The following is a 16477-nucleotide window of genomic DNA, read 5'->3' as shown; positions in this document are numbered from 1 at the left end:
CCCATGCAATAACTTCCCGTCTCCCTCTCTGCCGCTCCTCTCTCCCCTGCTTCTGCCTCCCAGAGTCAAGGCCTGGCTGTCCTCTGGCTGTCCTCTGGCCAACCACCCTAATTAACTGACTGACTTATTGGTGTCTCAACGTGTGTGTCTGAGGGTCTGACCAAACCAAAGGTCTCGTTGTCTTAGACAGTCACACACCAGGTACCACGTCCTGAGGGCTGTTGTTTGATAGTTTCGACAGGATTGTTTCTTCTTCAGGTAACTGATTGGTCTTGTATACTCAACTCAAACGTCAACTGTGTGCTATCCATGTCAGCATACAGAGCAAACATCTTTTGGTTCTTGTAATTGTCTGGCATCAGGATTCAGGTTGTGTTGGCGTCTCACATTTACATGTGGGTTTAATGGAGTTCGTCTTGACATCCCTTTGGTTACTCATTCCCCATGTTAATATTACTTTGGTTATCTTTGCCTGTAGGGGTGGGAGGGTAATCCTAGTTTTATGACTGTCTGTGAGACATGAGTAGGCTGTGTGCCCTTCTCATTAGAAGATAACACAAACACACATCTGTAGCCACTTGTCAGCCCAAGGTTGCACTACTCTGTGCGCATGCACGTGCACATGTGCGTGTGTTTACATCTACATGCATGCATGTTTTTGTGTTTGCGTGTGGTCCATGCGCAACAGGGTTAGGGTTTGTAAGTTGCAGAACCCGAGCTCTGCCAATGAAAACAGAGCTGAGCTGGGCAGCGGTCCAGCAGCAGCGGAGCCTCAACACACTCTGGGTCATCAGGAGTCCATCACAGGACATCTGACGCCCCTAATTAAACATTAAAGAAACAACGTTGAGGCTGTCTCCGCCTCAGATGCGTTGCCTCAACACCGTGTATTGTGTTGTGTATAGGTGATGGGGTGTTGTGTATAGGTGATGGGCTGTTGTGTATAGGTGTTGTGTATAGGTGATGGGCTGTTGTGTATAGGTGTTGTGTATAGGTGATGGGCTGTTGTGTATAGGTGTTGTGTATAGGTGATGGGCTGTTGTGTATAGGTGATGGGCTGTTGTGTATAGGTGTTGTGTATAGGTGTTGTGTATAGGTGATGGGCTGTTGTGTATAGGTGATGGGCTGTTGTGTATAGGTGATGGGGTGTTGTGTATAGGTGTTGTGTATAGGTGATGGGCTGTTGTGTATAGGTGTTGTGTATAGGTGATGGGCTGTTGTGTATAGGTGTTGTGTATAGGTGTTGTGTATAGGTGATGGGCTGTTGTGTATAGGTGATGGGCTGTTGTGTATAGGTGTTGTGTATAGGTGATGGGCTGTTGTGTATAGGTGATGGGCTGTTGTGTATAGGTGTTGTGTATAGGTGACGGGCTGTTGTGTATAGGTGTTGTGTATAGGTGATGGGCTGTTGTGTATAGGTGTTGTGTATAGGTGATGGGGTGTTGTGTATAGGTGTTGTGTATAGGTGATGGGCTGTTGTGTATAGGTGATGGGCTGTTGTGTATAGGTGTTGTGTATAGGTGACGGGCTGTTGTGTATAGGTGTTGTGTATAGGTGATGGGCTGTTGTGTATAGGTGTTGTGTATAGGTGATGGGCTGTTGTGTATAGGTGTTGTGTATAGGTGATGGGCTGTTGTGTATAGGTGTTGTGTATAGGTGTTGTGTATAGGTGACGGGCTGTTGTGTATAGGTGTTGTGTATAGGTGTTGTGTATAGGTGATGGGCTGTTGTGTATAGGTGTTGTGTATAGGTGATGGGCTGTTGTGTATAGGTGTTGTGTATAGGTGTTGTGTATAGGTGTTGTGTATAGGTGTTGTGTATAGGTGATGGGCTGTTGTGTATAGGTGTTGTGTATAGGTGTTGTGTATAGGTGTTGTGTATAGGTGACGGGCTGTTGTGTATAGGTGTTGTGTATAGGTGACGGGCTGTTGTGTATAGGTGACGGGCTGTTGTGTATAGGTGTTGTGTATAGGTGATGGGCTGTTGTGTATAGGTGTTGTGTATAGGTGACGGGCTGTTGTGTATAGGTGACGGGCTGTTGTGTATAGGTGACGGGCTGTTGTGTATAGGTGTTGTGTATAGGTGACGGGCTGTTGTGTATAGGTGTTGTGTATAGGTGACGGGCTGTTGTGTATAGGTGACGGGCTGTTGTGTATAGGTGTTGTGTATAGGTGATGGGCTGTTGTGTATAGGTGTTGTGTATAGGTGACGGGCTGTTGTGTATAGGTGTTGTGTATAGGTGTTGTGTATAGGTGTTGTGTATAGGTGTTGTGTATAGGTGTTGTGTATAGGTGTTGTGTATAGGTGTTGTGTATAGGTGTTGTGTATAGGTGACGGGCTGTTGTGTATAGGTGTTGTGTATAGGTGACGGGCTGTTGTGTATAGGTGACGGGCTGTTGTGTATAGGTGACGGGCTGTTGTGTATAGGTGTTGTGTATAGGTGACGGGCTGTTGTGTATAGGTGTTGTGTATAGGTGACGGGCTGTTGTGTATAGGTGACGGGCTGTTGTGTATAGGTGTTGTGTATAGGTGATGGGCTGTTGTGTATAGGTGTTGTGTATAGGTGTTGTGTATAGGTGTTGTGTATAGGTGACGGGCTGTTGTGTATAGGTGTTGTGTATAGGTGTTGTGTATAGGTGATGGGCTGTTGTGTATAGGTGTTGTGTATAGGTGATGGGCTGTTGTGTATAGGTGTTGTGTATAGGTGTTGTGTATAGGTGACGGGCTGTTGTGTATAGGTGTTGTGTATAGGTGACGGGCTGTTGTGTATAGGTGACGGGCTGTTGTGTATAGGTGTTGTGTATAGGTGACGGGCTGTTGTGTATAGGTGTTGTGTATAGGTGACGGGCTGTTGTGTATAGGTGTTGTGTATAGGTGATGGGCTGTTGTGTATAGGTGACGGGCTGTTGTGTATAGGTGATGGGCTGTTGTGTATAGGTGTTGTGTATAGGTGACGGGCTGTTGTGTATAGGTGTTGTGTATAGGTGATGGGCTGTTGTGTATAGGTGTTGTGTATAGGTGACGGGCTGTTGTGTATAGGTGTTGTGTATAGGTGATGGGCTGTTGTGTATAGGTGATGGGCTGTTGTGTATAGGTGTTGTGTATAGGTGACGGGCTGTTGTGTATAGGTGATGGGGTGTTGTGTATGAGGAGGATCTGTGCGGGGCTGGACTAGGGAGGAGAGGGGGCCTGAAGGGTTCTGAGGGGGGGGGCTTTCCCCAAACACAAATCAAGCTTCCACGCTGCCGCTGTGTCCTTGAGCAATACACTAGATCTCCAGCCAGGGTGGGGGCCTTCGGCCAACCGATGACTGACCTGTGATGGACGGTGCAACAGGGAGGCAACAGCACAACGGACCAGCAACGGTTCAAACTAGAACGCAACGCCTATTAAGACCGCTACGACCGCTCGGGGAACAAACGACAAGTGGCCGAAGTATAATAGAAAATAAAATAAACTGTCATTGTAGAAACTATCAAATATATCTTAACATCCTACGTCTGGGGACGAGCCCATTTAAAAAAGAACAACTTTAAAATCTCTTTCCTGTCGCACTTTAACGTGTGGCTCGCCAGGAACCCTGCAGGAAGTGGTCGGACGGTGACATTGTCGACCGACCGCTAACACACTGGGCTAACAGGCTAGGTTACCACGCTGGGCTACCACGCTGGGCTACCACGCTGGGCTACCACGCTGGGCTAACACGCTAGGCTTACGGGCTGGGCTACCACGCTAGGCTAACACACTGGGCTAACACGCTGGGCTAACACGCTGGGCTAACACGCTGGGCTACCACGCTGGGCTACCACGCTGGGCTACCACGCTGGGCTAACACGCTAGGCTAACACGCTAGGCTAACACGCTAGGCTAACAGGCTAGGCTAACAGGCTAGGCTAACGGGCTAGGCTAACGGGCTAGGCTAACGGGCTAGGCTAACGGGCTAGGCTAACGGGCTAGGCTACCACTCACGGCTCCCTGGAAGAGGCTGCTGTACACGTTGTCCGTGCCGCACTGCGGGCAGGCCAGGGAGAAGTGGTCGCAGTCCTTGTAGCGCTCCTCGTCCGTCAGCTGGGCCGGCGCCCCCAGGGAGACCTCCCCCGCCTCCTCCCGCTGGCTCTGCTGGTGGGCCCGGAACTGGCCGGGGTCCAGCCCTGGGGATGGGGGGCATTACGGTTATGTTGGGCCGGAGACGCTGGACTGAACGCTGTGCTCCAGCTCTGGTTAAGGGTCACCAAAGGAAGTCAAAGCTGTGATTCGTTCCCCGAGCCAGGGAGCAGCCTGTGCTGAAGCCTCGGGTGCCGAGACATCGGATGTTCACAAGCTTCATTGGAGATTAATCAAAAGGGAAGACAGAAACACTGAAAACATTTAAACACTCGTTCTAACTCAGAGAACATGCCCCATACGCACGACTTCTATATTAAACTCATTTGCTGTCCCTCATGGCAGTCCTATAAAAAAGGCCCCAGGACATAGCTCAGAGCGTGATCCCATGGACACTACATTAAGACCCTCATCCCCCCACTCACACCGACGGCCCAGTCGACCAGGCAGGGCAGCGCTCAGCGGCCGGGGAGCGAATCAGCAACCCGCTCGAACTCCTGAGCTAAGCTGACCCCCTTCCACCAACGCACCAGAGACCCACACACACCTGGGTGCCCCCCAGCCCCCCCCAGCCGACTCCCTGTCCAAAGCATGTGCTCCAGTGTTTATGGGTCATACCGGTCGCCCTGACGGCTTCACAGGTCGGCCTGTCAGCAGCCTGTAAAGCGGTCGGGATCCCCCCTGTCTGTGGGACAGGGCTAGGGGGCTGTAAGCCTGTCTGTGGGACAGGGGGGCCGTAAGCCTGTCTGTGGGACAGGGCTAGGGGGCTGTAAGCCTGTCTGTGGGACAGGGGGGCTGTAAGCCTGTCTGTGGGACAGGGGGGCTGTAAGCCTGTCTGTGGGACAGGGCTAGGGGGCTGTAAGCCTGTCTGTGGGACAGGGCTAGGGGGCTGTAAGCCTGTCTGTGGGACAGGGGGGCTGTAAGCCTGTCTGTGGGACAGGGGGGCTGTAAGCCTGTGTGGGACAGGGGGGCCGTAAGCCTGTCTGTGGGACAGGGGGGCCGTAAGCCTGTCTGTGGGACAGGGGGGCCGTAAGCCTGTCTGTGGGACAGGGGGGCTGTAAGCCTGTCTGTGGGACAGGGGGGCCGTAAGCCTGTCTGTGGGACAGGGGGGCTGTAAGCCTGTCTGTGGGACAGGGCTAGGGGGCTGTAAGCCTGTCTGTGGGACAGGGCTAGGGGGCTGTAAGCCTGTCTGTGGGACAGGGGGGCTGTAAGCCTGTCTGTGGGACAGGGGGGCTGTAAGCCTGTCTGTGGGACAGGGGGGCTGTAAGCCTGTCTGTGGGACAGGGGGGCTGTAAGCCTGTCTGTGGGACAGGGCTAGGGGGCTGTAAGCCTGTCTGTGGGACAGGGGGGCCGTAAGCCTGTCTGTGTGACAGGGGGGCTGTAAGCCTGTCTGTGGGACAGGGCTAGGGGGCTGTAAGCCTGTCTGTGGGACAGGGGGGCCGTAAGCCTGTCTGTGGGACAGGGGGGCCGTAAGCCTGTCTGTGGGACAGGGGGGCTGTAAGCCTGTCTGTGGGACAGGGGGGCTGTAAGCCTGTCTGTGGGACAGGGCTAGGGGGCTGTAAGCCTGTCTGTGGGACAGGGGGGCTGTAAGCCTGTCTGTGGGACAGGGGGGCTGTAAGCCTGTGTGGGACAGGGGGGCCGTAAGCCTGTCTGTGGGACAGGGGGGCCGTAAGCCTGTCTGTGGGACAGGGGGGCTGTAAGCCTGTCTGTGGGACAGGGGGGCTGTAAGCCTGTCTGTGGGACAGGGGGGCCGTAAGCCTGTCTGTGGGACAGGGGGGCTGTAAGCCTGTCTGTGGGACAGGGCTAGGGGGCTGTAAGCCTGTCTGTGGGACAGGGGGGCCGTAAGCCTGTCTGTGGGACAGGGGGGCTGTAAGCCTGTCTGTGGGACAGGGGGGCCGTAAGCCTGTCTGTGGGACAGGGGGGCTGTAAGCCTGTCTGTGGGACAGGGCTAGGGGGCTGTAAGCCTGTCTGTGGGACAGGGGGGCTGTAAGCCTGTCTGTGGGACAGGGGGGCTGTAAGCCTGTCTGTGGGACAGGGCTAGGGGGCTGTAAGCCTGTCTGTGGGACAGGGGGGCCGTAAGCCTGTCTGTGTGACAGGGGGGCTGTAAGCCTGTCTGTGGGACAGGGGGGCTGTAAGCCTGTCTGTGGGACAGGGGGGCCGTAAGCCTGTCTGTGGGACAGGGGGGCTGTAAGCCTGACTGTGGGACAGGGGGGCTGTAAGCCTGTCTGTGGGACAGGGGGGCTGTAAGCCTGTCTGTGGGACAGGGCTAGGGGGCTGTAAGCCTGTCTGTGGGACAGGGGGGCCGTAAGCCTGTCTGTGGGACAGGGCTAGGGGGCTGTAAGCCCTACCCTGCCAAGCTCCAGACGGACCACCATTTCAAGCTTTGTATCCCCCCCCCTCCAACAGGAAGGCGGCAATCATAGGATTTGCAAATAGCGAGTCCCTCTGCCGGAGCCATGCACAGCGTTGGGCGGCGTTTCCAGATTGCTTGTCAGCTGGATAGTTTTTGTTTACCTTCTTTTAGAGATGAGATTGCGTAATAGAAAGAAGAAAAGAAAGAGAAAAGGTGTCCTTCTGTGTATATCTCCGCCTGTCCCCTCAGACGCCCGGGAGGAACACTGGCCCCCCCTTAATGCAGCGACGGAGCCTCACCCAGCCACGAGGCGATCAGCACTCCGTCGATGCCCTCGATGGGCTCGCAGATGCGGGCCACCACGGGGTGGACCTGGTGGGCCAGGTAGTACTGGAGGTCCAGGCTCAGCCCGGCCTGCTTCTGGAGCTGCTCCAGGGCGTAGGCCCTCTGGCTGGGGCCCAGCGCTGAGCCGTCCTGGGGGGGGGGCACATAGGGAAGGTTCAGGAGGGGGTTCCTTATCGACTCATCTGGAGGATCCAATGCTAATGGGAACGGTCCTCAGGGGAGTGGATTAATCAGTCATCACTTTGAGGTAGGAATGCGCGATATAAACGATATACGATATAAACGATAAAAAATGGCCTACGATAGAGATTTTAGTTATATTGCTCTATCGCGATAATGGATGTTTGACGCGATCTATCCATGACTAGCGAAATATAAAGAGCCACGAGCTGCAACCGTCTGCAACGCATCGTCCGCGACCCGCGAATTTTAAAAAGAGCCACGAGCTGCAACCAGCTGCATCGCATCATTCGCGACACGCAAAATTTAAAGAGCCACGAGCTGCAACCGGCTGCAACGCATCGTCCGCGACCCGCGGAATTTAAAGAGCCATGAGCTCCAACCGGCTTCAACGCATCATCGTCATCTAAGTAAATATGGCTGAAAGCGAAACGGAGGAGCTGGTGATTGCTCTCATTTCATGTTCATTTTAAAATTATATGCGTTCATTTTCCGTTCATATCGCCCATCCCTACTTTGAGGCTGTGTTATGAATGGACTGTACAGCTCTCAGAGAAAGAAGCTAATGGAAACAAGACTACAGTTTAAGCAGCAGAACGAGCAGTACACACCCCTGTGTGACAAGAGGCCCGGAACCTGACAATCAATGGCACGCACGCGCGCACACGCACACGCACACACACACAGAGAGAGTAACTTGGCCTCAGGTGCCATCGGTTTACTACCACACACACACACACAGAAGTCCCTGTGCGCACCCACCTGGCAGATGACGTAGGAGATGGTGTCGCCCGCTTTGACGCGACGGCCGGCCTGGGAGTTGATCCACAGGGCCACGTGCACGTGAGGAAGGCTCTTCTTGTCCGGGTAGTCCTGAGGATCCTTGGTGAGCGCCTGCACAGTGCAACAGGAACAACACGGTGAGGGAGACGCCTATAAAACAGCCCAGCTCAAGGTCACCGCTGACGGCAGGCCAAGGACGGCAGGCTGCACAGCCAGCACCATGACAACCCCACTGAGGAGTCCCACAGGACGGGATGGAGGAGCTGGAGGAGGCTATGAGGAGCAGCAGTGGAATGGGCCCACTCAGACACTTTCTCCCCCTTGCAGGTTATTCAGCATCCCAAGCTACCTCAGCTGAGGCTGACCACAATCAAAGCAACACATTTTGGAGAAATGACCAAAAAGTTTGAAGGTGCTGAATGATAGATTGAAGAGCACTTATTAGAGTAATTTGTTAGAATTTACATTGCTACCCGTCCGGTATTAGCGAGTGAAATGCACTTTAGAGAATATCCGTTGCTCAATTCTGATTAATCAGGGCGTCTCTTCTGTGATTGGTTCTGGAATCCCTCTGGCCCCAATCAGCAGGGGGGGGGGGGGGGGAGAACCGCATCTCCCAGGCTGAGGGGGGGGGACCGCGTCTCCCAGGCCGAGGGGGGGGGACCGCGTCTCCCAGGCTGAGGGGGGGGGGACCGCGTCTCCCAGGCCGAGGGGGGAGGGGGGGGGGGGACCGCGTCTCCCAGGCTGAGGGGGGGGGGACCGCGTCTCCCAGGCTGAGGGGGGGGGACCGCGTCTCCCAGGCTGAGGGGGGGGGGGACCGCGTCTCCCAGGCCGAGGGGGGAGGGGGGGGGGGGACCGCGTCTCCCAGGCTGAGGGGGGGGAACCGCGTCTCCCAGGCTGAGGGGGGGGGACCGCGTCTCCCAGGCTGAGGGGGGGGGGGGGGTGAACCGCGTCTCCCAGGCTGAGGGGGGGGACCGCGTCTCCCAGGCCGAGGGGGGGGGACCGCGTCTCCCAGGCCGAGGGGGGGGGACCGCGTCTCCCAGGCCGAGGGGGGGGGGGGGGTGAACCGCGTCTCCCAGGCTGAGGGGGGGGGACCGCGTCTCCCAGGCCGAGGGGGGAGGGGGACCGCGTCTCCCAGGCTGAGGGGGGGGGACCGCGTCTCCCAGGCCGAGGGGGGGGGACCGCGTCTCCCAGGCCGAGGGGGGGGGACCGCGTCTCCCAGGCTGAGGGGGGGGGGGGGGGGTGAACCGCGTCTCCCAGGCTGAGGGGGGGGGACCGCGTCTCCCAGGCCGAGGGGGGAGGGGGACCGCGTCTCCCAGGCTGAGGGGGGGGGACCGCGTCTCCCAGGCTGAGGGGGGTGAACCGCGTCTCCCAGGCTGAGGGGGGTGAACCGCGTCTCCCAGGCTGAGGGGGGGGGACCGCGTCTCCCAGGCTGAGGGGGGGGGACCGCGTCTCCCAGGCTGAGGGGGGGGGACCGCGTCTCCCAGGCCGAGGGGGGGGGACCGCGTCTCCCAGGCCGAGGGGGGGGGACCGCGTCTCCCAGGCCGAGGGGGGGGGGGGGGGTGAACCGCGTCTCCCAGGCTGAGGGGGGGGGGGGTGAACCACGTCTCCCAGGCCCGAGGGGGGGGGGGCATCACCTTGTGGATCTCGTACTGGTGGTGGTCGATAGCTCCACTGGCCACCCTCTCCCCCAGCTCCACCAGCTGCTGCTGGATGTTCTCCACGATGGCGTCCCGGCTCTGGTCCGACAGGATCTGTCCAATCACGTAGCTGCCAGGAGGGGGAGGAGGGAGTTAGGGTTCAAACTTGCAACTTCGTTTCTTTATATGGAAGTGAGCAAACATGGAGACTAAATGTATTTTGGATTACTTTTTTGTCTAACAAAACCAAACAAATCTTATGAATGGAATCAACAGCAGCTGGCGGGTCGCAGCTCCCTTCCAGCCTTCTATCTGGGGTCTCAGACAGGAGGCATGGGGTCACGGCCCGCCTTGACCTCTGGGGCCCCACAGGAACGTACTTGCCGCACTCCTTGGCCAGGTCGCACCAGTCCCTGCGCACGATGTCCAGGCCCTTGAGCTCCTGCTTGGTGCTGTAGCGCCCGTCGCCGAGCTGCTCCACCACCAGGGCGGCGTACTTCTTCTTCTTCAGCAGCAGCAGAGACTTGAAGACGCCGTCGATGTCGATCTCCAGCAGTTTGTACATCTTGTTCACCTCTGCCTTCACCTGGTGGGCACCATTAACAAATACTGTTTAATACAGATACATATTACCTATACAAAACATATCAAATACATTTAATAAGGAAATGTAACTGGTATACCACACCTGTATAGGGCGTAGTGGTACCTACACTAAGTACCTTTATATGGTTTAACCTTTAACCCCATTGACTAAACCATGTAAACAAAAGCACATTAACGCACACACAAACCCCCCCCCCACACACACCTTGTTGCCCAGCTTGAAGACTTCCTCGAGAGATCTGCTGTTGGTGTTGATCATGATGGAGTCGGTGTCTCCGTAAATAACTTCCAGATTCATCTGAGCCGCGAGGGAGAACAAGAAGGGTCCAGTGAGCGGGAGTCTGGCACAGCATGAGAAGGGCTATGAGCCCAGTCCATGTATATTTGGAAGGTGCTATCAGATATTATGCGACATTAATATGGCCCCTGTCCTTTTGGTTCGCCTTTTCCCAATGCCAACAATGTCCCATGTGGGTGTAGCAAATTAACATTGACCATTTCTCAGGATCGCATTTAGATTTACAAAGTAATAGACAGCGTTCAAGGCTATGCAGTAAACATTAGTTCAAACATAACTCACCTTTTGTACCATGTCCTTGGTGTGCAAAAGGATCTGAAGTATAGAGGAGGAAAACGGCCATGAGTCCATTTTATCGTCACACACAGTCACACACACAATTCCACCAAGAACAAACAATCATTGATGAATGAATATCTTAAGGACTAGCCCTCTGCAGAGCGTCGATCGCCGTGTGCCTTTGTGTGCCTTAATGTATGCATGTGGGAGTGCGAGTGTGTGTCTTAGTGTTACTCAGGAGGGCAGAGCAGGTGACTCGCCCTAAATGAAGGATAATTAGCTAAGAGGGCAATTAGAGTCCTTGGCGCAACAGGCCTTTAAACCCACCATGGTTCTTGCACCATTTTTAAAGTCAAATTTAAGACTTTTTAAGACTTTTTAAGACCAACACATACATAAATTAAGACCCAAAAAATGTCTGAAAAATTATTTGATAGAAAAGGTGTGTATAATTGAGTCACTTATACACATCAACCGTAGCCGTAGTACTAGCAGTAGTAGTACTCTTGCAAAGTTATCTCGGAAGCGCGCGGACACGACGATACGCGAACACATTAACCCACCCGTGTCACCCATAGTCACCCATGACCGTCGCTTAGCAACCGGACACGCTGGGGTTGATATGTTACCGGACTACTGTAACTACTACGGAGTGATAACAAAGACATGAATCGGGCAATAAATCCACCGTTCTTGACAGCGGTCAAGTTTGGAGTGCGGAGTGGACCAAATGCGAACTACTGCAGCTTTCCTAAGTTAAACCCCAAACTAATCGGAATAAGTGTATGCATGTCGATTATAGCAGACGAACAGATTTACGAACAGATAATTGCATTCCGATTGAGGCGTATTATATGATCCTTTTCTATTCCGATTGAGCTGTTCTTCCACAACTATGCGGATCAGATGTGTCCATGTAAACACGGCTGACAGTGATCACACACACACACACACACACACACACACACACACACACACACACACACACACACACACACACACACACACACACACACACACACACACACACACACACACACACACACACACATCAAAAAATAAATCAAAATTCAAACAAATATTAGGCAGCCCTTAATATTCGAACCTGTTATGGCAGGCCAAGAGGGAGAGCGAGAACCCGACGCAGTCTACTCATAATATTGTAATGACCACGGAAGAGGCATTGAATGAAGTATTGATTAGACAGCGATTTATTAGATACCTAATAAACCGTCGGAACACGCAGGACCGGTAACCATAGCAACGCCGGTAAACAAACCCCGCGAAGCCCAATCCAGGTCTTACTGAAGGAATTTAATGGTCATAATATTATTAATAAATATTAGAATATTAATATTAATAAACAAACAAACTTCGAATATGATTTTTGGGAAAAAGTCCGTCACACAATTCAATTAATTTACTGTTTGGAATACTTACATTAAAATGATCCAGCATGAACTGTGATCCATAGTACCGCGATAAGACATGGCTGTCGGTGTCGTCCGTGGGCCAGTACCTCACATGGATATCCATCTGTTTGCTTTTAGTGGTTTTGTTCACTCATCGAACATGAGGACGTACTGTTTATCGTTTACGCTGCGTGACAGCTCTCTTTTTATGAAAGATGCAATCCCGTATTTGGCTAGATAGGCCGTTTTGTTTTCACCGCAGGTGAACGACTTCGCAAACTCAGAATCTGGGAACATAGCAGCCAAGACGTTACTAATGTCCTCGTTCGATTTGAAGGAATTATGTCTGCCCACCGTGTGGAGAACCCACAATACCTCCGCCTTCTGGGTTTCTGGTGGCGACACAAAGCCGGTTAACGCCGTCTGATGTGAAGTACTAGCCACGGATGCTGAACTTTTCAGTCCACTTCTTTCAAATAATACGGGCATCGCTGTAGTCCCGCTAGCTGCCACGGAGTATCGGATATATTTCTGCGACCTCATGTGGGACTCAAGAGCTTTTGCTCCCATGGTCCCTAGTATGAATGCCTTTCGGGATAAACAACACCTTGCCTCGTAGTCACCTGCCTTCTCCAACCACCCCCGAAACGTATCTTCCTCAAACCATTTCTCATTGAATTTGCACTGTCCCATCCTGAAAGTAGCGCAAGTTGGCCTAATGATGTCAACCGTCACTAGCTAAAAGTAGCGGCAGCAAGTTAGCCTACAGACGCAGCTGCAGGCTGCAGATGCAACCGGCCCCCCGATGACTGATGTCAACGTTAACGTAACGTAAAACTCCTGAAAATGCCGTAATTAAAAGACGCACTAGGTGATTTGTTGAGCGCGACAATTTCCCAGTCTTAAAAAACCCTCTGCAAAATTTAATACCTAGAGCAAATTTACAGTAAATTTAAGACAATTTATGGCCTTAATTTTACACAAAAAAAATTAAGACTTTTTAAGGACCCGCGGGAACCATGCCCACATGCACTGGCTAAGCATGTAGCCACATCTTAATGACTCCTAATGGGTTCCATCCCCGACCGGGAGAGTGACGGCCTCATAACGCAGGTCGTTGTCCAATTAGTGCTCGACATGTGCAAGGGACCTGGGCCGCGAGAGATCCCAACAGGTGGGGGGGACGGGAGACATGCATAGTGTGTGTGAGTCTGTGTGGGGGGGGGGTCTGAAGGAGGGAAGGAATGCAGTGTGACCTGTCACCAGCAATCTGCTCCTCAATCAAGCGCCGACGCACACACCCTAACAAACGCCCAGCGGCTGTGGGGACGAGGACGGGGCTATTTCCGAGTGTGGGGGGGCGAGGGGGGGTCCACTCCCTGAAACCAGAGTGGGACTTAAGCATGCTTTATGGGCTGCTACATACCGCTGTGTGGAGAGGGGGGAGTTAGAGTCATTACAGAACAGCCCCCCCCCCCCCCCCCCCCCCATCATCTATTAGGGACTCCAGTCAAGGTCAAGCTGAACACCTCTACACAAACACATATGCTCCCATAGGACAATTTTTGGTGCACACCGTCTCACACACACACACACACACACACACACACACACACACTCTAGGGCCCAAAGCTTGCTGCGTTTTCTGCATAAAAAGAGAAGTGACCAAACCGTTGATATGCTAACTGTGAACATAAAGTCCAGCTGCATGTGGACGAACACGGCTCCAATCATCACGGAACAACAATCATCCATTTCACTGTCCACACTGGTTATACACAAACACCAGACCCAGAGCCTCCAGCAGACTTCAAACCAGCCCCAATTTGAGCTCAGCTTACTGATAAATCAACAACCCTTCGGCTGAATGAAGTCCATTTGTAGCCTGCCGTGACGCGCACAGGCCCGCAGCCCGGGCCCGCAGCCCGGGCCCGCAGCCCGGGCCCGCAGCCCGGGCCCGCAGCCCGCGACCGCTGCCCGCGACCGCTGCCCGGGCCCGCTGCCCGCGACCGCTGCCCGGGCCCGCTGCCCGCGACCGCTGCCCGGGCCCGCTGCCCGCGACCGCTGCCCGCGACCGCTGCCCGCGACCGCTGCCCGCGACCGCTGCCCGCGACCGCTGCCCGGGACCGCTGCCCGGGACCGCTGCCCGGGACCGCTGCCCGGGACCGCTGCCCGGGACCGCTGCCCGGGACCGCTGCCCGGGACCGGAGGGTACATCGCGTTGCGCACTACATCCGAAGAAAGCGCTAACTTCAAGCCTTCTGCCGATCTCGTACTAACCCTAACCATCAATCAAGGTTCCCGTATTCTGAGAAGTGCAGTCCTGGTGTCAGACGCAGTATATCCATACGGGCCGCTGCGGTCTGCCCGTGGTTCCCCCAGGGCTACGCCGTCTGCTGGGTCAGGTCGGTGAGAGGCACCGCCCCTCCACCGGGCCTCCACCGGGCCGCCACCGGGCCGCCACCGCCCCTCCACCGGGCCTCCACCGGGCCGCCACCGCCCCTCCACCGGGCCGCCACCGCCCCGCCACCGGGCCGCCACCGCCCCTCCACCGGGCCGCCACCGCCCCGCCACCGGGCCGCCACCGCCCCTCCACCGGGCCTCCACCGCCCCTCCACCGGGCCGCCACCGCCCCTCCACCGGGCCGCCACCGCCCCTCCACCGCCCCTCCACCGCCCCGCCACCGGGCCGCCACCGCGCCGCCACCGGGCCGCCACCGGGCCGCCACCGCCCCGCCACCGCCCCTCCACCGCCCCTCCACCGCCCCTCCACCGCCCCTCCACCGCCCCTCCACCGCCCCTCCACCGCCCCTCCACCGGGCCGCCGGTATCGACTCCCAGGACTCGGCCCATATTACTGCATTTCATAGCGCCCGGTTATCTGAAGGCACTCTGCGAGCGCCGCTGGTGTTACATCGCCTGCGAACCATTTGGCCCCGGGTTTACGAGGAAAAGGCCGCTGGCATGTGTCACAGGGAGACGTGCCAATGAGGCTGAAAGTGTGAATCGTTCCCCGGTAAACCAGTAATCGACCCGGGTTCAGGCCGCCATTCAACACGCATCACAATAGTTTCGGATAGGTTTTTCCTCCGCTTGTGAAAAGTGTTAATGAAATAACTACTAGTGTTGGTATTACTATCAAGCTAAAATAGGAAGGTAGGGAGTTGTTCAGCTGGCCTGGAAGAGGAAAATAATCCGAAGTATCAAATCACCGAATCACCACACTATCAGGAGGGAGGAATTTGTGTATGGCAATCGGAAACACGGGGAAAGAAATCATGAAAGCGTTATCGCGACCTGTGTATGTGTGTGTGTGTGTACTAGAGAGGTGGGAGGAGGTGAGAATGTGTTGATGTAATTGATGAGCAGACTCATTTAGACAGGTTTTCCATCCGCTGTCAGCCTGAGCGAGACAGACTGCTCAGAGGAATGGCCCCTGTGAAAGACAAGTCGCTTGACCGTGGCACTGGAATGCTTGTGCATGAAACACCCGTCCGTGTGTGAGTGATGCGACAAAAAACCCTTTAAAAACACATACCAAACACATACTGCATGGAACTATCCAAACACAGAGCCACAGGGGGTGGAAGAGTGTGTGTGTGTGTGTGTGTGTGTGTGTGTGTGTGTGTGTGTGTGTGTGTGTGTGTGTGTGTGTGTGTGTGTGTGTGTGTGTGTGTGTGTGTGTGTGTGTGTGTGTGTGTGTGTGTGTGTCCTCTGTTGACGCCACTACTCCCCACAGTGCATGCAGCCCATAGCTCCAGCGCACCACTGAAGCAGCAGAGGCGCTCTCCAGTTCCCTGATGCTACTCGATCTCTGACTATCAAAGCGCCGTCGGGGTAGCCGGGGGTTCCCGCTAAAGAAGAGGCTCATTAACCCGCGGCGTTCGGTGCACTCTGACGGATCAAAGACAGCAGGGGTGCGGGCGGCGCTGATGTCACCGTCCAGTGACACATGGCCGTTCCACTCTTGCTGAACCAGTGGGCACCAGGTCGGGTATGGTAAGGCTCTTCAGATCAGAAAGTGGGCGCCACATTATGCACTGATATATGCGCAACATGTGTACAAATGGGCGACATTCTTTCAGTAAAGGTTGTAAAGCGAACAGAGAGAGTATTTCACTTTTGCTAGATTCACCGTCGTTGTGCCTGTGAGCGTGAGGGCAGATGGCCGTGGGGTCAGCTATGAGGTCCAGTAGCCATAAGGCCTTCAGTGAGCTTTAAGGCAGCTATGAGGTCCAGTAGCCATAAGGCCTTCAGTGAGCTTTAAGGCAGCTATGAGGTCCAGTAGCCATAAGGCCTTCAGTGAGCTTTAAGGCAGCTATGAGGTCCAGTAGTCATTAGGCCTTCAGTGGTCAATCCTCCCATGACGCTCTCCCCTCGCTGCCTCTCCAGTGTGCCATGGCCTCGCGCTTCCTGTCCACAACGCATGGTTTCCTGTCTCGCCCTGTGTCTCTCCGATCCTTCCCCCGGCCCCAACG

General features: G+C 54.9%; 2 protein-coding genes across 2 annotated transcripts in view; both read right to left on the bottom strand.

The window, feature by feature from the left end:
- Window positions 1-16477, bottom strand: part of pola1 (polymerase (DNA directed), alpha 1) — a 57606-nt gene that overhangs the window by 17649 nt on the left and 23480 nt on the right. Inside the window, exons 27-33 of the mRNA XM_060044790.1 lie at window positions 10592-10624; window positions 10217-10309; window positions 9786-9991; window positions 9403-9535; window positions 7745-7876; window positions 6757-6931; window positions 3970-4151 (exon numbers count right to left, since the gene is read on the bottom strand). Of these exons, the coding sequence (XP_059900773.1) occupies window positions 3970-4151; window positions 6757-6931; window positions 7745-7876; window positions 9403-9535; window positions 9786-9991; window positions 10217-10309; window positions 10592-10624 (954 nt within the window). The remainder of the gene's footprint in view (window positions 1-3969; window positions 4152-6756; window positions 6932-7744; window positions 7877-9402; window positions 9536-9785; window positions 9992-10216; window positions 10310-10591; window positions 10625-16477) is intronic.
- The window catches only part of hgd (homogentisate 1,2-dioxygenase), an 83673-nt gene that overhangs the window by 50564 nt on the left and 16632 nt on the right, over window positions 1-16477 (bottom strand). The gene's annotated exons all lie outside the window — the stretch shown is intronic.

This window comes from Gadus macrocephalus, chromosome 23 (genome assembly GCF_031168955.1).
Source record: "Gadus macrocephalus chromosome 23, ASM3116895v1".
Classification (NCBI taxonomy): domain Eukaryota; kingdom Metazoa; phylum Chordata; class Actinopteri; order Gadiformes; family Gadidae; genus Gadus; species Gadus macrocephalus.
The sequence above is the reverse complement of the archived record's forward strand: the minus strand, read 5'-3'. Positions and strand labels throughout refer to the sequence as shown.